This window comes from Argiope bruennichi, chromosome 2 (assembly GCF_947563725.1).
Source record: "Argiope bruennichi chromosome 2, qqArgBrue1.1, whole genome shotgun sequence".
Lineage (NCBI taxonomy): Eukaryota > Metazoa > Arthropoda > Arachnida > Araneae > Araneidae > Argiope > Argiope bruennichi.
In genome coordinates, this window is record NC_079152.1 from 51,039,764 (window position 1) to 51,062,775 (window position 23,012).

General features: G+C 25.0%; 1 protein-coding gene and 1 long non-coding RNA gene across 5 annotated transcripts; one reads left to right on the forward strand and one right to left on the reverse strand.

Annotated features, from left to right (window-relative positions):
* Nucleotides 1-2,863: 2,863 nt before the first annotated feature.
* On the reverse strand, nt 2,864-19,257 carry LOC129957816 (differentially expressed in FDCP 8 homolog). 4 transcript variants are annotated; one of them, XM_056070175.1, is made up of 11 exons: nt 14,715-15,186; nt 14,531-14,610; nt 13,862-14,011; nt 12,706-12,850; nt 12,175-12,239; nt 11,263-11,362; nt 10,612-10,739; nt 8,541-8,654; nt 7,705-7,926; nt 6,391-6,500; nt 2,864-3,091 (listed from the first exon to the last, which is right to left on the reverse strand). In XM_056070175.1, the coding sequence occupies exons 1-11, from the start codon at nt 14,860-14,862 to the stop codon at nt 3,004-3,006; spliced, it is 1,350 nt and encodes a 449-aa protein (XP_055926150.1). In that variant the 5' UTR covers nt 14,863-15,186; the 3' UTR covers nt 2,864-3,003. The 4 variants fall into 4 exon arrangements, with proteins under 4 accessions (XP_055926150.1, XP_055926153.1, XP_055926152.1 ...); XM_056070178.1 differs by having other exon boundaries at nt 14,531-14,636; nt 14,715-14,853; XM_056070177.1 differs by lacking the exons at nt 14,531-14,610; nt 14,715-15,186 and adding an exon at nt 19,133-19,257.
* LOC129957863 (uncharacterized) lies at nt 15,838-20,598 on the forward strand. Its single transcript, XR_008782968.1, has 3 exons — nt 15,838-16,030; nt 18,342-18,466; nt 20,092-20,598. It is a non-coding gene; the product is annotated as an uncharacterized LOC129957863 (long non-coding RNA).
* The last annotated feature ends 2,414 nt before the right edge of the window (nt 20,599-23,012 follow it).

Here is a 23,012-nt window from a genome sequence, read left to right on the forward strand (position 1 = left end):
TAGTTTGAAATGCAAATCTAGTGAAAATAAACTACATTTAGTAGTAGTACTCAAGTTTGTTCATAATTGGTAGACATTATTTTTCTGACTTTTGAAAATTTCATTATCATTATTTAATTTAGTATCTAAATATTATACTTAAGAGTGGCATTAATTCTATTATCAGTGAAATATTAGAATTCTTGAGTTAAGTATGTCTCGAGTCGAGTATGAAATAATTTGTTTAATAATTGGGTGATTGAGAATGTAATAAATTTAATGAATGCTACAATTTTGGACTTTTAATGCATTTCTGTGAAATCCTTTCCAATTAAAAAAAATATATTAAGATTTAAAAATCTTTTTAATTTTGTGAAATAACAATAATTTTTACATAGTGTAGTTTACTTATTAACATGGTATGGTTACTTATTTAAAACTCTTTGTAAATTTCCATTTCAAAAGCATGATCTTGAGATTATCAAAAATTATAAGAACTTTGCATTTGTACAATACCAGTTTATTACTAGAATATTTTTTTAAATAAGCGGATAATGTCTAATTTATTATTGTAACATTCCACTTCTGAAATCAAAATAATTAAATTTAATGTTTCATAGCTCGGTTACTTTGGATCACAGAGGAGCAAAACTTTTGTTGATGATTAAAGTGCTAATGTGTTGAGATTATATTACTAAATGCGATTATTATTAAAATATAAAAGATAATACAAATTTTAATTTCATAATTTTTTTTTCAGCTCTATATATTGACTGAAACAACACAAAAAGAAAGGAATTTACTCTAATTAAGAAGGCAAGTATATACTGATCTTTAAAAATTTATTATTGGGCAAGAATTAGAATGGCTACCCAGTATGTGAATTGGGTCAAACTAAAATGCTAATGTAGTTTAAATAAAAAGAATTGATTTACAAACACCAAACATGCAAAATTTTAGTACAAAAGTCGATTTTTCTTTTCTTTTCGAATGCATAATATGAAAAAAAAAAAGATAGATAGTTAATATTTTTTTTTTTTTTTTGACAGGAACTTTTCTTTATAACCTTTCTTATTTCAGGGATATCCTGTCCACAGTGACTATTTTCATTTCAAGGCTAATAATCCCGAGTCTGAGGAGATGCATTTTCTTTTATAAGCAAACAAATATTCACACAAGTACTTCTAAAGAGGCATATGCCAATTTTCGAATGTTTAAAAATTTAGATGGTAAATATTTGTAAAATTCAAGCTTTCTGATTTCAATAGAATTTTGCCTTCAAATCTGAAAAGCATTCGACTTTAATTACTTCCTACATGTATATAATGAGATACCACTTTTTAAATCTATCTACAAAGAACATCGAAAGAAACAAAACTCTTATCCAATAATTTAAATCCTCCAAAAGAGTTTCAAATTCAGTTCTAAGATTATCTTTCTGGCTTATTTTCAATACAATGGAATTTTCCCTAAATTTGATTTGTTTATCTTATATGCTGTCAGTCCATTATATGCTCATTTTTCTACTGCTTCCCGCCTCCAAAAAAAAACTTATTTCAATGTTTTAACTGAGTCGCATATCTTCGAAATTATCTTCTTTTTGAAATTTAAATGGACTGATCATTATGTTATATAATATACATGCAATGAATTGGAGGAAATGGCGCCGTTTTGTTTTTGGTTATTATAAACTGACATATTTCTTCTCAAATTAAAAACATTGGAGCGGGATAAGCAATATACCTCCGTATAAAGTGCAACAAAATCTGCATTTCACTTTCTAATGAAAGAACTGTTAATGATCTAAGCCCCACAATCTTATCAAGCTGATAAATATTTGCTGAAATCTATCAAACAGTTATCTTTATGACCTCGTACAATACTATAGAAATTTAAAAAATTATCTTTTATTTATTTATTTTTTCAGTTATCGAAAACTTGAGTAAGCAAACTTGCAATTTTTACAGCATAATATTGAAATGTAAAGCATATTTTCTTTTAAAATCAGACATAACAATTTTTTTGAAAAAGATTATGGATTAAAAAAAGAGCCGCCTATATTTGATAATAGCACTTGCCAAATGATTCACTTTTAATTCTTGTAAACTATGATGCCTTGCTCAGTTAAACAAAATTTGTGAGTCAACTCACTCTATTTCTCAACATCTGCATTTTAAGAGTAGAGTTCTTTAGTATCACTATACTGACTTGCCTATATTGGACTCTAAAAAATATATTAATTTGATCAATTCATGATTATTTTCACACATGTAAATAGTGTAATATTTTCGGGAAGATTGAGAATGATATTTTGTAATTCACAATTCTAAGAAATGCATAAGATTAATTGCATAAAAATCTTATGTTTGTTTTCCATATCCAGTTATGATTGTACAGATATCATCCAGATGATGTCCAATTTAAAATCTTTCACTTTTTAAAATTTCTCTAGAATTTTTTACAAATACTATATCATATAAAAATAGTATTCTTTACTTCTATATAGGATATTCTTTACTACTATATAGGAGATCTTAATATTTCAGTAGTATTGCTGATGTTTCCCTTTAAAAAAAATTTTATACTGTCAATAAATCTCTTAAAAATAGCTTAATTTGGAGAACTGATTTTTCTGCTTTATATCTATCTATGATAGAGCAATTGTTCTATTGTATATGTTCATTAAATTAAAAAATCTCATCAATTTTTCAGAATTCAGTTTTGATTAGCTGGATTAAAATAAATAATACATCATGGAATAAAAATAACAAAATAAATTAGCAAGTGAAGGACAAACTCAACAAGAATGTTCAACAGAAATTATCTGAAACATAAGTAAAATTGATAGCTAAATAAGATTTTTTTAAATGTATAGTACAATTAATTTACAATCAAATAAATATTAATTTTATTAAAAAATGCATTGAAAACAATTTTAGATAATTTTTTAAATTCATAAAAGTGAACAATCATTATACAAATAAATTCTATATACACACATAAAATATACAATTTCAGGATGTGTTATGTGTTATGATCATTAGAATTAGATGCAGTTCTTCCTTTACGAACACATTTTGGACAAACACCTTCCCATCTTAAATAGCAGTCCCTATGAATATGAAGAAATAACATTAGTTACTAGCTAGAAGACATAAATGAAATAATTAAAAATGGAATGGCCGCTTTGCATAAAAAAAGAATCTGGCAAATTTGTCTTGAACTTTTTAAACAAATACTCCCAGAATTCCATTATGATATCTGCACTAAGGTCATAGATAATAATAACCTCAAAGAAAACTATTAAAAAGTTGATAAAGTTACATATTAATGAACTAAATATCACTTCATGAATATATTTATTTAAAAATAGTTGCAAGTATTTATAGTGAAAATGTTTTGATTTCCCATTCAAAATTTTTAAAATTACAAACAAAAATTAAACTTATTATCAAAAATTTAATAATATTATTTGAATAAGTTATTTTCAATGAATTGATACACATACACAAACAAACAAACAAGTTTTCAAAACTTAATTTAAGTACACACATGTTTTTAAATAAGTTTTTTTTTTTGTATAAATAATAATTCTATGATACAAAACATTGATATTTTAAATACAATCGCAGGATTAAAAATCAATCTAAAATAGCAATCTATAATAAAAATTTCAAATTTACAATCTTATTATTTTCAAAACCTAATATCTTTGATTGTAATGAAATGATAATAATATCTGCAAAATTTTAAAACTGATATACCTTGTCTTGCCAAAAGAATTAATCAACGATTCTTACATAGAAGATAAAAATATATTAATATCGTACTTACCATAAAGAAACCATAAACCCATATTGCAAATGTTTACAATGCATATATTTATACTTACGACAAAAAATGACTTAAGCACTCACTGTATTTAAGTCATTTTTTTAAAACTTTTACTACTTTTATTTTTTTTTTTAAATTACATTTTAAAATATTATATGGAAGTCAGGAACTAACTGCAATATGCATTTATTGCTATGCTTTTTTAAAAAAATTATCAGAATTTTTGCTAAACAGGGTTCTCAAGACAGATTTTATTGCAACACAATTGATGTCCAGGCAATATGGGTGCAAAAAGTTGTGAACACATGCTTCAATTTAACTGCTAAATAGAGAAAAAATATTTCGTATATTTTGATAAGTTAATTACATTTTAATATGTTTTACTACTTTATTCTTTCAATAAAACTCTATGCATTGAGTTTTAAAAAGCTGCTTTGATTTTTCCTAAATTAACAAAAATGTTTGAAATCTTGCAATGGGCAAACTTGGGACAAACTGAAATCGGCAACATGCAAGACTTATCCTCAATTGTGTTTAATTCACTTACTTAGAGCATCTGCTTTAAATATTAGCATGCACCTCAAAAGCCAGTTTTATAAGTCACCAGTCAAAGATTCACTACAAAAACAGTCTAACAAAGGGCCAGTGAACGGGAGGAACTCAACTAACTTAACTACTACTTAACTAACCTAACTCAACTTAACTACTAGATAAAGAAGTTCTGTTTCTGAAGAAAATGTTGACAAAATTAATAAAAAATACAAAGAAAGATTAGAGAAAGGTTTAAGGCAGAAAACAAAGGATATAAGAAAGTGGTTTTCTCAAAATTTCTAGCATACATATTCTGTAATAAAGGTGAATTCGTACTTTAGATTTTTTTCCTAACTTCAACCAATTAGAACCAAAATTTGACACAGAACTATGATTGTGGTCACAAAATTATATACTAACTTTGGAATGTTTAAATCATCGCATTTTTTAATTATCACATTTACATGCTTCTGAAAGTACAGACCAGCAGATGTTCAAACCTAATTGAATTTGGTCCCAAATTTGATACTTCTCTATAATATAGATATAAAACCTTTGCACAGAATTTTATCCATGTAGCTCTCTTTGTTTTGCAGTTAATTTATATTCAAACAGCTATGCAGACACATTTTCTATGGATAGATTTTGTTCAAAATTTGATAGAAATCCACAGTTTGGTGTAAAGACCATAAGTCAAATTTAATCTGTCTAGCTCCAAAATTGTGTTTTTCGGGCACAGAAGTCTAAATCTTGAAGATTCATCAAAATCTCAAGTTTGAATTTGTCAACGAATATAATACTTTCTCTACATTTCACATATGAAAGAGGTAAAAATAATAATAATAATAATAAACAAATTTTGAAAAAGAATAGTTTTATTCTAATTTGGGGAGATATGTACAGCATAACATTTTGAAGCAAAGTTAAGAGTTATTTGGGATAGACAAAGCAATTCTAAACATCAATCAGAAAACAAGTACAGCATCTGACTTAAGAAGTCTTCTCTCCTTCCTGCCTTTTCACACAAGGCGGGAGACATTTTAGATTCAATGTACACTAAATTTACTTATAAACTGATTCTTCAGTGAAAACAAATTTAAAACCAGAAATACTTTGGCCCTGAAATTAAGCAGCCCTATTACAAGCAGGTAACCACAGTTTCATTCTGATGGATAAGGTGTTCAATGCTTAGGTTGAAAAATACAAGTGTAATACAAAACATACAAATGTAATGAAAGGAAGTACTACCATTTGCTTATATTAACTGCAATTCTGGTGCAGAATTACTTTTATGTAGATTTCTTAAATAATTTTATCATTATTTTACTCAAAACAAATCATCATAAAATTCATTTACTATCATTAAGCCTAGAGATAATTACCAACTGCTCCATCTATTCTAATCAATAAAAAAATAATAAAGGGAAATTTTTTTTTAATATTTTATTTTTTATTGTTACAACTTGTCCCACATCTATCAAAACTTACACCATAATCAAGGCACATTATAACAACAGATCAGTTGTGAAAAAATGCTTTGTTGTGCTAAAATCAACAAATTGTTGATTTTTTTTTGGTGAATATAACAATTCAATAGTTAATTTATTAAAAAAAAATTTAATCAAAGAATTGAAAATGCATTTGTAAAAACTTGTTACAGCTTGCCTCTGTCAGCCCTACATCTTTTCACCATAAAAATCCTTACGTTTAGGAAAATTGTAACATTAGTTTTCTTTAAGTTTCTAAGAAAAGTAAATCTTGATTTCCGAGTATAAAAAGAGATTGAAATTATGATATAAAAAAGAACTATTAAATTTATCTAAATTAAAAGAAAATACAATATATTAAAGACATATTTAATAACTTACTTGATTTAAAATATATAACAAAAATGTTATACAACATACCATTCTCAAATTGATAAAAATATTTAGATTTTATAAAAATGAATTACGCTATTATATTCATTAAATCTTTATCTAAATTAAAAAAATTATATCACATACTTCAGCTGGAAATTCAATGTAATTCAAAAACTAAACTTACTGATGAAAAATTGATGAACACATGCGACACATTTCAGTTCGGGGCTCAAAAGGAAAAAGTATGTCTTCAGATTTACAAAATTCACAAATGTATCCTTTGCCTTGACAACCCTGTAAAATGACAAATAATAATAGTTACTGACTAATGAAGCTATAATGTTGTATTTTTATTCTATTATCTTCACAGTTCCATAAAGATTTTCCAAAAATGCATTTGGAAAATTCAAAATGCTTTTTAAATAAATTTTTAATTCTTGAACAAATTATTTTAAAAATTGTCTTAAATGCTGGAATTAATTTTAGAATAGCAACACACAATGAATAGCATAGCATCCAACATCTTTTTCTTGTTCTCATTTTACTGAAGAAAATTATTAGTAATCAAGTATGGTTTCTCGCTTAAGCGTTTAAACATAACTATAAAAAAGATAATCAAAGCAAATGAATTCCTTTTCTTTTCCACAAGATTTAGATTAAATCTCAGAATATATAATTACAAATATTTTGAATAAGATTATAAAAAAATATGCAAAATCGCTCATTATTTAGGACATTTTCAATATGGACATTCATATTATCATTCATATTTCATATTCATAATTCATTATGGATTCATGTTAAGAATATTTTCATATTATTTGTATTGGTGTTGTTTGAGCCTTTTTCCTTTTCCCACAATGTTTAACTACTTTGTTTTCATTACTAAATAGATGACAACTCCCATTTTAGGAAGAAACTGACCTACTAATTCAAAGAATGAATAAGTAATTTACTTAAATTAAATAGCACCAATAATATCAGTTATACAGATGGTCACTAAAATGATTAGTTAACATTAAACACAATAAATTTAATATAATATGGTACTCAAGCCAGTACACATATAAAATGTTGTTCATATTTTTTAAAAAAATCACTCTATTAAATTTAAAATCTCTAAGAAAAAGGGAAGTCCAGTGAGATGTTGCAGACCTACTATTCCATGCATAGTATACAAGATGGGGGGAATGATAACTTATTCTACATTGACCATAATATATTTATATTAATATATATATATTTATATTAATGATGTTACAAATTCTTATTTACATACTTACAAATTAATGTAGAAAAGTTTTCGTTAATTAATTATTTCATTTTGTATTTTTTAAACTCCACAACAGGAATATTGCCTGTGATTTTTCCATTAATTTTGAAAAGGATTTTAGGTATAAAAACCAAAATTAAAATGCATAAAAAAAACCCTAAAAAAATAAACATTTTTCACTTAAAAAATTTTTCAAAACCAATATCAAGGGAACAACCTTTATACCTGGCATTTCTGGGTAATATGTTCAATAAATGATGCATGGATCCTTTCTAAATAACTTAATAAGCGACCTGTAGAGACATCAATGAGATCTTGAAGAGTATACTTATCAGCACTTTCTACAAAGTGTTGTCGATCTTTCAGTAGCAAAAGAAGCTTTTCTTCTAAAGCTGTATGACACAGCAAGAAGTACTGTTTCATTACTAAAATATCATTTCTTAATTTCTGAAATGATACAAAAACATTCATTTTATTCAAAACAACAATTACATCCGCAAAAATCTACTGATATTATAAAAAGATGCAGTCAAAATAATTTTATACAGCATTTATATATCATTAATAGAAAATCATATAAGGATGTAATTATTTTCCATTTTAAAAAACATAAAATTATTATATGATTAAAATGCACAATTAAGAAAAAGATTACATGACATTGCAATTTATTATTCAAAGTATCAATAAAAAATACATCTCACTATTCTGAAGAATATTCAAAAGAGAAAATATAAATCAAATCCAAATGCTTCAAAAAAAAAAAAAAAAAAAAAAAAAAAAAAAAAAGATTAAATAATAATAAAAAAAAAAAAAAAACACAATAAAAAAATTGTTCATACATAACAAAACTAACTTTTAAACTTATAAATAATAGATATTAACGTTCTTCAAGACCTTAAACATTTTAAAATACATACAGAAGTTTAAAAAATTTCATCATCTCTAAAAGAATTTAAAGCAAATAATGAAATTTATACTAAAAGTTTAAGCTAAGTATATTGCTTTATTCTTTATTAAATTTGATAAAGTTCATCCAAAAAATGAAAAATATGTCTTACCTTAACATCCCCTAGGTCTGTGACCAATGCAAAGAGTGTTGGATTCAGAGATTCTAAATTTATGATAGGTTTTTTAACCATGAGCCTCAGATACTGAAGAGAAGCTCGGCAGACCTAACATAAAAGTAATATTTAAAAAACAATGTTGATAAAAAAATAACAACCCTTTTCAAAAAATATTATAAAGTAGTTTTGGTAACAGAATGCTGCGGAAAAATAACAAAATTTCGAGAATTCACAAAAATGACAAAAGCAGGGTTTTTTTTTTTTTTTTCCATTTATAATATAGATAAAACTGACAATAATTAACTGTACTATATTTTTTTAGAATAAATGCCATAACAATCATAAACTGAATATAATTATACACTCAATTTTCAATAGACTAAAGGTTAATTACTATAAAAACCATTCTTGTTTACATTTTGCAAAACCTAGTTAAATTGATATATTCAGTCAAAATCTTAAATTAAAAGAATAAAATGTTATAGATTTTAAAAAATGATTACAGTTAAATAAGCAGGATATTATCAATTAAAGCTGAAAACAACTAAAGTAATCTGGAAGGGACACAGAATATTATAAATTGACAGAATGTAGTTTAAAAACTCTATATAACCACAGTATGACTCTGTAAAAACATGTCTTAATAACAAAAGTAAATCAGGTACATATAATAATAATGTGCATTAAAAGTGTCTACCATTTTTTATTTCTGAAAGGTCAATTTTATAATACTTATTTTTCCTTTCAAGGTCACACTACATCTGCCAACTAAATTAAAGAATACTCAAGTTTATTTATTTATTTTTATTGTTTGTTTGTTTCTGAAAGATTTCATGCAGGAGTGGACATACGAAATTCAAGTAAAATTTAATGGGCATGACAACTCACTTATTTCCACATATTGCTTGTTACATGGGGCGTATTCAGTAAAATAAGCATTCTTGAGAAAGAAATCACGCAAAATATTTTTAAATGTTAAAAACAACAGAGATTTTGATTATATAAATAATTGTAACACAATAAATAAATATATAATGAATTAACACCCGAAAAAGTCTTTTTAAAAAAATTCAGCCAGTGCATCACAGTGATATTCAAAGTAAAAAGAACAGTAATGGTTGAAACATACAATTTCATCAGGAAAAATGACTGCAAATAAAAAAAAAAATCAGTGGAAAATTTTGACCCATCAGTAAAGATGAGAGTAAGTTATTACTGTGCAAATTCTGCACATTCAAAAATTAAATTCAAGTGATTATCTTCCTTACCAAATCATTTTCAAAAGAATTAAACTGATTAAAATCCTTAATTTGCCAAAAAGGATTATTTATGATTTACGCGGGGACATTTTGATTGCTTAAACTCAGTTCTAATAAAATACTCTGCATTCTTTTGAAAAAAAGTGGATGTTGATAACTTCCTAAAATAAAGGTTAAAAAAAACATGAAAATTAAGAAAGGCGAGAAAGAAACAATGCAATTTCTTTTTAAATGCTGATATATATATTTGCTGAAATTATAAGGAAGTTCATGACAATTAACAGAAATATTTAACCAAAATAACTCTGAAAGCTTTTGAAAAAATTCTTAGAATAGTAATGTGGATGCAATCCAATATTTGAAGAACGATTTTCCTGGCAAAGTCATAAATAATACATGAATAATTTGTCAATTAACAGAAAAATAATGACTCAACAACTATGCATCAGACAATTTAACTACTCCTCAAGTAATTGCTGATTAAAAAAAAAGAAAGTGTGCATACACCTTGTACTATTTTTCATATTAAAAAAAAATCAAGATCAAGCACAAAGTAACACAGAAAAATCACTTTTAGATTTTCAAGCAGTTTTAAAATGCATGAGCAATTCAAACAGGCAAAATTAAACATAACAATTTGATGAAGGAAGAATTATTTTATCAAGCAAACATTTAATGATAAGTGTGTTCATAAAAAAAATCATTCATGATAAAAATGAATGTACATAAATTGCGTCGTATTTTTAAAGCTTTCAATTTCACAATCTTCATCAAATAATATCAAGGTGGAGAAGTAATCTTAATACCTTTTGTGGTGTGAAGTCCCAGTTATGAACAACCCTTGCTGGGATGATACTTAGGCTGTTCCAATGGCAGTGAGAGCAATAATAAAGACCATTATAATCACACAATCTGGGAAGACATAGATCATTTTCTAAAAAGTCAGAATGCATACTACTATTAGAAAGCTAATCTTACTAAAACTTGTATTGAATAGAAATGTGTTTAGAAAATTAATTATACATTTATATATAATAGCAATATATTAGTTTTAATTAGGAAAGGAGTTAGCAACCTTTATATTTATAAAAAGCCATTTTTAGAATTCTACTTACCAAAATACTTACGAGGTGAGAAATTGACAAATAAATTTATGAAATATATACTTTTCAAATTCACATACACATTTAAAAAATGAGTCATAGCTCATTCTGTTGCCTTTTGAGCAAGAAGCTTTTTCAATAAATAAATCAGTTTAAGAATTGTGGATAAATGAATAATTAATATTTTTATACAGTATTTATTTCCCTATATATAGTAAAGGAAAACTTTTCCTTTAATCACTTCAATAAATTATCTAATATGACAAAATTAGCACTTCCAATTTTAGAATAAAAGAATTTTTGAAATTCTCTATATAATCTAAATTAAATTTTAAAACAAAATTTATTACTTACTAAATACAAACTTTCTTTTACATTCTGCACACCTGAATTTTTGTTGAGAAAGACCAATCTCGGGACAAATGGACAATTCATAAGAGCAATCCTCTAATACCTACAGCAAGAAATTTAATATATTTTTTAAAGACTTTCTTTGTTTTAGCAAATAATTATTAAATAATTTTTTAAAAAAGAATATAATTTCATGCAGTAAATGCAGAAAATATATTGCTCCCAACATTACCTGTACATATTCAAAATTCTAAAACTGCAAGATAAATGCACAAATTAGATCAGAAAGTAATGTATAAAAGAATTTCATATAATTAATGCTATAAAATTGATGCTTTCAAATTTTAAAATAACATTCAAGCCCTTGTCAATTTCAAAATGAGCATTTTACTAAATATGTCTAATACTAAAATTTATCTTCACATATTTCATTCAGATACAAAAAAATATTAGAAGAAATTTAAAGTAAATGACATATTTAATGGCAGTTATATCATTTCGTAATAAAAGTTACTTATATTGAAAATGATTATTTACACAACATGATTTACTAAAAATAAAGTCATTTTAAAATTATTAAAACCTTAAATTTATCCTCTTATAATCATTTCAAGTCTGCACTAGATGGCAAAAAGATATTAGAGAGACTGTGAATAATTAACTCTTTAAAATCAGTACTTTAACATGTTTGCAGGCATGAATGCTAAAACCTACAATCTTTCAATTTGCCATAAAAATAAGTTGATTGCCTATTTTTACAGCTAATTTAAATGCTTATTTTCAAGCTAATATATTAAATCAGAAAATAACACTTCAATTTTTTTTTCTGAAGTTTGGAAAAAAATTGATACATATTTCGAACAATATACAATTATTTATTTTATAATACAAAGATAAAAATAAAATGATTATTACTTTAGAATTAGCGCATATCCTAGTGATGAGATTCAGGCATTTGTTATGACATTTAAAACCACAATCTATGAAAGAAAAGAAAAAAGTAATTCTCAAATTATCTATATCTATCAGTTACACAGACTATCTTTTTAATAAAAACAATCAATATTAATTGATATATAATTGAAATGCTTGAACCATACCAATTTGTGAACTGATTAATAGATAAAATTTTTAAACCTACAACACAATTTAATTCTGATTTCAGACAGAGAGTGATAATGCCAGACAACTCAACAATTTATACTAGCAAATTTAATTTTTTATAAATAAAATAAATCACATAACAAGTAATTTTTTTATCCCTCATTGATTTGCAATTTTACAATGAATTCACAAGCTAAAACATACTTTAATTTCTTTAACAAAAAAAAAAAAAGGAGGAGATTGGAGAAAAATTTAAAAAATACGTGATCCAGATATAAGCTTGACTAATAAATAAATAAATAAATATTATAACAAAAAAAAAAGAAAAGAATAATTTCTTACTTTTACAATGATACCAATTGGTCATCACACCCCAAATTATACCACAACACTTTTCACAATACTGCTTAGGTCTTTCTAAACTGCGCACTTCAAAACTGTGACCTAATACTACTTTTATATCAGGAGGAGGCTCAATGGGTCCATCCTGAAAACAAATATAATTATAAGCAAAAGAATAACATCCTTAATATAAATTTACCATCACACAATGCAAAACAAAATGTTATACCCTTCACAGAACAGTAAGAATTAGTTTTGCTATACTATTAAAGGTAAAATAACTAAAATTTAATATCTTCAAAAAAATTAAATTTGATTGAAACTCCAAATTTTTTTGGTTATTTCTTTCATTAACACATGAGATACAAACAAGTTATGAATTGAAATGTGTATCTTATTTAGGTCAAAATACATTAAACCATATCAATTTAAATTATGTTTGTTTCAAATTTTTCATAAAATTAATTTACAATATCCATTTTCAAAATTAAAAAAAAAAGCAGTATTCATTAAAAAATTTTGAATGCCATTTTACTTAAAATAAAAAGGATAATTTCCATAAATTAGACTTTAAAGAAGTATAATTACATATAAGAGTCCAATGTTCAATTGCAACTTTCAATACAAATAATATCCAAGTAAAATTTATCTTTATCTATAGTTTATTAAAAGCATTAGCAATTTTTATGCAAAATTCAGATAAGTCACAAAATAAAATTATATTGAGACTTCAACATTATTTTGGCTATTGCTGAATCAGATAAAATCTTTTAGTATATATTAAATAACTTTAATTGAAATTTGTGTAAAGACTGTTATAAAAAAGTACTACAGTAACAAAAGTAATACAGATGGATATTTCACAGACTGGTTACAAAAGTATCTATAACAAAATTAAAATTACAATATTAATGCAAGAAAAAAAATTAAAACAAACAACATTTAAAACTTTGAGTTAAAAAAATTCATGTCAAGGCAGAATGTTAAATTAAAAAATTCATGTATAAGCAGAAGATTACAAAAAATTTTTAATGATAAATACATTTGATGCTACACATAAAAATCCATGCAATATTAAACATTTTATAAGACTTCAATTGTATAAATTTAGCAAATACTTCATTGGTGTAAAATTAAGATTAAAATAAAAAGAAACCTTTATTTCTTCCAATTTCAGTTTCAGTTGCACAAGTTTTTTAACAAGCTGCTTCTTTTTTTCTGTATCATTCTCTTCTGATTTTATCATCTCTTTGCAATCATCAATTGCCATCTTTAATTCATCAGAAGTAGAAAAACCAAAATATCCCTGGTAATAAAAAATAAAAAAATATACAACTGCCAATTGATAATCAATTAAATGATTTGAACACTTTGGTATCACAATTAAAAGACTAAAGTAAAATGATAAAAGTATTACTCATAATTATAATAAATATAAAGTAAATGATGCACTTGATATTTAAAATAAAACGTGCAAAGCAGCAGCTGCAATCAAGGCTATGTACTCAAATTCACAAACAATAAAACTGTTTTTATGAAGATATTATCCATGCACAAAGAAAAAAAGTATAATGCCTATGAAAAGTAAATTCATGTTCTGAAATATAGCGATCTAATGTAACATTTTCAGAGATAAACGGAAACGCATATTGAAAGAAATTAAAATTTATTAACTGACTATTTCCTGTAAAAAAAAAATGTTAACACCTATGTGCATATTTAAACAATCCCATCACCTAATACTAAATCTTTTGGATCTTTTTACATTTTTATAATGCTCGAGGCAAGCAGGGTGTAGTAGGAATAAAGTTCTTTTAGAACCAACCTCAGGTCGGGAGAAATGGTTTTCTGTCAAACCCAGTTCCTTATCAATTTCTTGAGATATTTCAGCAGAGGCACTGAGATCTTAAAAAGAAGAATATAAAGAAACCCTGTTATTACTTCACAGATGCTGAATATTATTATTCCCAACAAATTTACAAATGGAATTTTTAAAAAAAAGAGGAAACCTTGTCGGGATCCATAGCTGTACTCATCATCATCTTCTAAATTTCCAATAGTAAAACAACAAGGTGCTCCTATTCGTATGATACTTTTAGTTTCGCTTGCTCTTACGCTTGATTCTTCAAGCACAGAACTTGACTTTTCACTTTGCATTTTTCAAAATAATGTAAAATATCCGACATCTTCGATTTAAAAAATATGATGAATAAAAAACTGCATTTAAATTTATTTGAAATAAAAAGGCAGAAACAAAGACCAATTTAAATAAATTTTTAGAAACTAATATTATAATAATTTAAGATGTACATTCAGGTAAATAATATCAATCATTGATAAAAACAGTTCTTTAAATGAAACTATATACGCAAATTAATCACATTTTAACATAACTATAGATTAACACAAATATAGATCCCTATCAATGACTGCTGAATTTTCCTTCTGCCATGTAGATTAAAAATAACCTTACATTAGCATTTCGTTACGCAATTCTTATCTCAATATAAACAAACAATTTGTAATTTTAGGTTACAGTTAATACCGACATATTTAGATATTATAAGTGATTTATTATAAATATTATCGTAAGTCTAGACAGTTGGCTGAATTCAAATTATTACATTCATTTGATCTAATTTAGGACAATCCCCTTTTTTTATTTCATTTAAAGTGAATTATATGAATGCATCTTATTTACATTCATACACTTCAACTCCTGATAATTGTCTGCACTCTTCAAAAGATCGTTATCGGCAGAGAAAAAAAAAAACACAAGTCTGGTAGACTTGTCTTTTTTTGCAGAAGATGAAGATGCGAACATTTTTTTCAAAAAGAAGCATGTCTGTTTTTTTAATTCTTAAGAAAACAAAAATGGATTTAAATTTTATATTTGGAATTAGTGATTATTCAAACACGAGGAATTCTATTAGGAACTGACCCTATCATGATTGTAATAATGTTTGAATTAAAAACGACGGTGCTCAAAGACCTTGCCTTTTACACAAATGGATCAACATTCTAATCTCGACGTTTCTATCTTAAAAAAAAAAAAAAAAAGTGAACATCGATAATTATATCCAATGAAAAATGCTCATCTTCAGTTCTCGCCCTAACCGTCAGCATTACACATTCGCCCAATTCTCTCTAAATAACGTTACTGTATGGTCTCGCATTGCGATAAACAGGCCGAACTAACTTGCTTAGTTTGATTTGTGAATAATTGTTATAGATATTTTGGTATCATTCGCATATTTATTTTATAATTATCTTCTTCACTGGGATTAATTGCCAACATGACTTACTGGAGACAAGCTGGTCTTTCGTAAGTTTGTTTATTTAATTTTCTTTTCAGTAGAGGTCATCCGGGTTGTTTTAAGAATAACTAATTATCTAAATTTCGGTGTCCTAAACTTTGGAAATTTTAATTATTCTCTTTATAAGTGCTATATATAAAATATAGAAACGTGTATTTCATCTAACAAGGAAGGAGCAAACTTTTGATGACTATTCAATCGTTAAATTTTGTATCGCAGAGATGTTTCTTTTGTTGAATAGGAAGCAATAATAGAATTCAGTTTTAGTTGTTTAAATGTAAGTGCGAGAGTGAAATCTTTTGTATCCGTTCAGGTTGGAAAGATTTTTAGATGGCAATGATAAGCAGACAGTAACTGCTGAATAAAATTTCTTCATTTAGAAAGTTTTTGATTATATTAATGAAAAGAATAGATATGTCGATTCAGTAAGCAACTATTATTTTGTAATATTACTTTTTGTCTGTTTGTTTTTTGCATGTATGCAGATTACAAGATAATGTGCCAACTTAATTGGAATCCAGGGGAAAGATTGGATCATATATCTACCAGACTAATATTGAACAAAAATTAAAGACTAATATTTAACATAGTAAAGAGACTAATTTAAACAAAAACTAAATTTTTTAAATTTATTTTACATTTGCATTACTTTTTGAAAATAGAAAGCTTCAATTACAGATACATTTTTTTATTTAAAATTTTTATCTTGCATTATAATGATTTAAATATTTATAATAGTCTTTTACCATGTGATAACTACGCATAGTATTATAATATATGTGAAAAAAAATTTGCATGCATTAATAAAAAATAGTAAGATATTTGCATAAAAGTCGAAAGATTTTCTTGTTTTGTAGAATTTTCTAGCTATTAGAAATGTTAATATAACAGTGCCTGTTTGATTATAAAAATTGTTGGTAAACTTAGTAATATATATTTTCTTAGACTTTCTTTCTTTTCTTTTTTGCTAAATAAAAACCATAATCTTAAAGTAATTTTATAAACTGCTTTATATTTTAAGCATACAGATTTTGTAACTATATTTTGTGAAATTTAGTTCTTGTATTGCATTATCTTGTATATTTATGTAAGTCATTTTATTGTCAATTTTTGTAAACTTAACTTCAATATTTATTATATATATTTTAGTTTAAATGTAACATTTCATTATGATAATTATTAAAATAATTTTCAAAAAATGCATGTACACTTGCAAAAGCCACACTTGAGAAAAAAGACTGGAGACAACCATATTAAGTTGAATAAAAGTTGGAGAAATTCCATCTTATGAAATGCAATACTATTGATATTTATTATTTTAACAGCTTACAATGCTATATAAATGAGATAATTTAATCATAATAAATGAATGAACTGTAAATTGCATTTAATTTATCATTGTTACGTTTCAGTGGAGAGGAAAATTATCTTCCATAATAATGTGAGATAAATTTCATGCTTATAACTGTAAAATAAAGAAGATTGGTGAGTAAATATTAAAATTAAAGAAACTGTTTTGTTAAATAGCACATTAATTACAGTATTCTTCGTTTGCAAAAGGACTGCCTGAAAAAATCAGTAATTTGCTTGATGCCAAAACACAATGAAGTGTAAATGTAAGATCTCTAAATTTTCATTTTTAGAAAGACTCATAAGAAAGTTTAATTTAGCTTTCTGCTCATTTCTTTTCAGAACAGAGTAGTGGGAATTGCTTCTCTTCAAAATAATTTTTAAAAATATAAATATACTGTATTTAATTTATCACATACAATCATTAACTTGAGTATTCACGATAAATAGCGCATAAAAGTTTTTAAAAAAAAGTCATTTTAATTTTTTTGATGAAAAATATATTACATTTAACATTTAAATTATTCAGTTATAAGAAATTTGTTATGAATTTTTGAGGATTTAATTTTGAAAAACTTAATATATAATGTTCTACTGCAATTTTTTAAAATTGTTTTCCATGATTACAATTGTACCTATATCACTTGCGCTGGAGCTCATTTAACAATTGAGTGCATTTATTTTTTCATTTCTAATGCAAGAATAAACAAATTGAAATCCATAATTTGCTGTTTTCACTTTTGTTGCAAATAAAAAATTAATCTGATTGATATTCAGATTAATTTTTAATTATGTAACACTTCTACACTCTTAACACTTCAAAAATAAATTAATTATGTTCTGTTCATTGAATACATTAATCTACCTTATATTATTTCATCTTTTTTGTATATTTGCTTTTTATTAATGTTTAGTTTGCAATAAAATATTATCGCATTATTATGTTTCTAAACAATGTTTTAATTTCAGCTACCTGAAATTTTCTGCCATCTGCGCACGGCATGTAAGAGCAGCAGTAAAGAAAGAATTTAAAACTGATGCTGCTCAGAGACTTCCAATTAAGCAAACATTATGGAAGGAAGGAAAACCTCTAAGTTAGTATAAATAATTATAATTGAATAAATTATTTATTGTAAATGCTGTGTCTCTCTGATACTTGCTGTTCTCTACTAATACAAATAACAGTTAAATTTGCAAAAATTCTCTTTTTTTTTTTTTTTTTTTTTTTTTTTTTTTTCTTTAAAATATTACATTAATTATATTCTTAACTTGTAACTTTAGATTAGAGTTAATATTTTTTATTACCTGATATGCTTATTTAAAAACTTTTTGTACAGCAATTTTGTTATTACTTTTTTTGTTTGTTTGTTTAAAAAATATTAAACTGTCATTACATAAAATATTAAACGAAATGGCATTTTCTATAATAAATTTTTTTAAATATATTAATATATTTAAAAGAATATGTTTTTCATTTTTATAACAATTTTTTTATATATATATAATTAAAATTGTCAATGTTAAACCTAACATTGAATAAAAGTATTTTTTATGGGAAAAGTAAAACTATATTGCATCAACTAGTAAATTACTGACATATGTCTTAAAACAGGTATATTATTAAATATGTAATTTTATGAATTTTAAAAAACACATACTTGAGAAATTATTTAATGCTTTAAAAAACTGGAAATAAATAAAAAGTAAAATCTACTTCTAATAGTTGTAACCAAAACCAACAGAAATTATTTCAAACTGACCTTGGTTACAGAATAAAACATCAAACTTGAGCACTACCATAAAAAGTTGTACAATTGATGCTTAATTCAAAAGCTGCACTGAAACTGATTATTTTTACCACTTTACTACTACCTTCAAATTAAAGGCATCTGAAGCATCAGATTTGCTTTGAAATTGAAGATACCATGTTATCAGCATGTTATTTATTTCTCGATATGAAAGAGATAATATCATGATTGTATTATTATCAAATTCCATTGTTTTTAATCAACTTGGACTTTTTTACAGATGCATTTTCTTATTATATTAATCGCATAATAATTTAAATTTTATTTTTAAATTATTATTCATAAATTTTATTAATTATTCTTTTAAAAAATTAATTTTTGTTGAATTATATAAAAACCCTAATACATAAATGTGAATTAATAATATTTTAATTTGCTTAATACTTAAACATTTTATTCTCATATTGAAATACAATATAGTTTCAAATAAAAATTCTGTAATGCATATCGTGAAATATCTATTTGTTTCGTACAATAGTCTTGAAGTGTGGTTATTTCATTATCTTAGTCCTGATTATTATCTTAAGTATAAAATACTTGTCAGATTTAATTCTTAGTTATAAAAATGTTAAAAATAACTTAGAAGATTAAATTTAAAAAGATGAATAACTTTACACTGAGAAATATATGAGAAACAGGAATTATTTTAATAAACATCTTTATGAATCATTTATATAAACTAAAACCAATTTAAAATCTTGTATGAAAAAAGTGAAAGCAATAAACAGCAGAATGATGTTTTAATTATGGACCTTCCCATAATGTGTTTAGTTAAAAGTAAATTTTAAAAATTTTCATTCCATCAAGTAGAGAGTTTTCAATATATATGTATTTATATTTCATGCATTTATTAATTTTGTTTTTAAAATCATGTTGTTTTATTTCTCTACATTATTTTCCTCACTTTTCAGAGGCTGGTGAAGTATAAAGTGAAATGAAGAAATATATGGACTTAAGAAAATTATTTAGAAATATGGTGAAGAAATATTTTCTTTTAAATCTTCAAAACAATTCAATGAAAACACTTTTTTGTTCTAAAATATCTACAATTCAAAATTGTGTTCCTTCTTGCATTCAGTAATAATATATTATGAGATGTTTTATTGTTCAAGTGTAGTATATATTTATAATATTTTCACTATTCAGTATTTTTATAGCTAATTTGTATTCATCCATGTGACTTATAAAGGTTAAAAGAAATTAACTTTGTTATTTGTGTATCTCTAAATTCTTTATTCAATTATTCTAATGATCTTCCATCTAACATGCATTTCTCTATGTAGTTTTTGAAACTGCTCAGAAGCAAAATGCTTAATATCAAATGTCCAGTTAAATTAATTTTAAAAAAATCATTTAACTGATTTTAAAATCAATTGACTGATCTTGTATTAGATAAAGAAATAAAGCTGATATCATCATTTTGTTATTCTTCAGTTAAAACAAGGTTTGCTTGTTTGTGTTTTCCTTTGTATGACTGATAGAATGTTTATTTTGTTTTCTCTAGCTAAAGAATCATGTGAAGGGCTCTTAAAATTTTGCCTTACTTTCAGGGTGAAAAATATACATAAACATCAAAATAGCCAAGGATTTGATTACGTATAAAATGGAATATTTAAAAAAAAAAAAAATCAGAAAGCTGTTTGTTGGTACAGTAATGTCTTAGCTACTTTTTTACAACACAATAACAATCGCCATATTATGCATTACTTTTATTTATTACCATTAACAACAGTGTTCCTTTAGAGAAAAGTTAGCATTTTTTGATAAACGAAATTATTCATTTTTACTTCATCCCAGGGGATTATCATTAGACATTCTTAACATAATGAACATACCTTGTATTTTTTTTTAATTTTTATTATTATTATTTTACAAGAAAGTAAAATACATCAAAAAGCATTTCATGTTAATAGAGATTATATTACTAAGCCGAAACTTTTAATGGGGAAAAATAAAGGTGCTTACCACTTATAATTTCAAGCATTGTCTAATGTTTAAAGTTTGTCCAATTCCAAAAGCTTTTCTTCTTTCACTGCTAAGAAAAAATAAAAATTGTTCCCTTTATAAAAATTGTAGGGGTTTTATGGACAGTTTAAAAAATTATCTAAGAGTAACTTAAAGCAGTTACCTCTTGAGAGAATACCATTAAATATATCTGTATCTGTATCTAGATTAATTGTTGTTTACTTAGTGAATATTAAATTCTACCATCATGTATCAAGTATCCATCTATTGATGCATTGTAGAAATTTGGAAACAAAATGCTAGTTCAGTTGTTTTCCTCATCATCTGGCCATGATTTAAAAAGAAAAATATGAGGTTACTTTTAATATAGCACTTGTGTTGCTTACAATTGGGATGCTAATATAACTAAATTAAATTCATTATGGCACATTTTTTAAAATATATTTTGACATGTGTTTCTGTTGAGGTGAGTTTTGATTGGAGTTTAAAATTAGTCTAGATCTTTATAGATATATACAGTTTAAGGATCTTTACCTTAAAAATATTCTGCATGTGAACATTTAATTATCAAAAGTGTTAATAGCATTTAATTAATTAATATAGTTTAAACTTATACATTATGTGATCTAATATTGTATAATTAAAATATGTGCTTATGAAAAAAAGTTATAATTTTCAAATAAAATTTGTAAATTAAACATTATTATACCATAAATTAGAGAGGATAAAACTAGTTGGATGTGCCGATGGTTCTAAAGTCTTTCCATGATTATAAGAAAAAGATTATATAAAAAAAAATTATAATTTTGCTTATGGTTGTTTCAATACATTGTAAAGGTATTTATAAAGTTTTTAATGAAACCCTTTACATCAATAAATTTTTAACGTGAGCACCTTTGATAGTTTGAAGAATATCAAGTTGGTGTTTCAATTCTGTCAGTTTTGTCCAACATTTTGACTGTTATACTATATACAACATATCCTATTCTAATTTTGAGTTCATTGATATCTTAATGTGATGCTACAAACACTTATCCATCATTAATCCTGAAATTGATATTGAATAGTAATGGCCAATTTGAATTCATAGACTCAAAGAACACACTAAACTTCTATTTCTTTGATACCATTTTAATAAAAATCAAATGTAAAAGCATTATTCCTGCATTAATTGCTTTATCTGTAGGATTAAAAGAAATTTAAGAACATGGCTATTCCATTCCAAGCATTTTACCTATTATTTTCAATGGTTCTTTTTTAATAATTTTTGGAATATGCATATTTAGAATACTGGATTGCAGTGGATATGGGAACTGTTTGTTATGTAAAAAAATCAACAGTTGTGAAAGCTAGATGGAAGTATTATCCAGAATAATAGTAGTAGGTGAATATTTAGGAAAAATTACTGACTAATGCAACTGTAAGTTATGCTATAGCGAAAAATTGCAAAACCTTCAACCCAAATCAATGTTCCATGATGTATCATTGGTTTTGACTTATCTTTTTTAATTTAGCATTTTTACGAATTAAAACTATTATAATCTCTTCTTTTGATTGAATTATTTATTTTATTTCAGTTCGGTACCGGCCTATTGTAAAAATAAGATGAAAAAAAATGAGAGTTTTCAAGTTAAGATCGAGTTCTGATTGTCTAATGCAAAAAAAAGTTGCAGAAGGGTGCAACTACTTTAATTGTAAAACAATTTAAAAGCAACAGAGTGTCCTATCAAAAATTTGAAAATTTATTTCCAAAAATAATTGTTAAAGCTAACTTTACACTAATAATAATTCTTTGAAAAAAAAAAAAGAAAAGAAAAAACTCTGGACATAAATGCAAAGATTATGGAGAAAAACATAAACATATTCC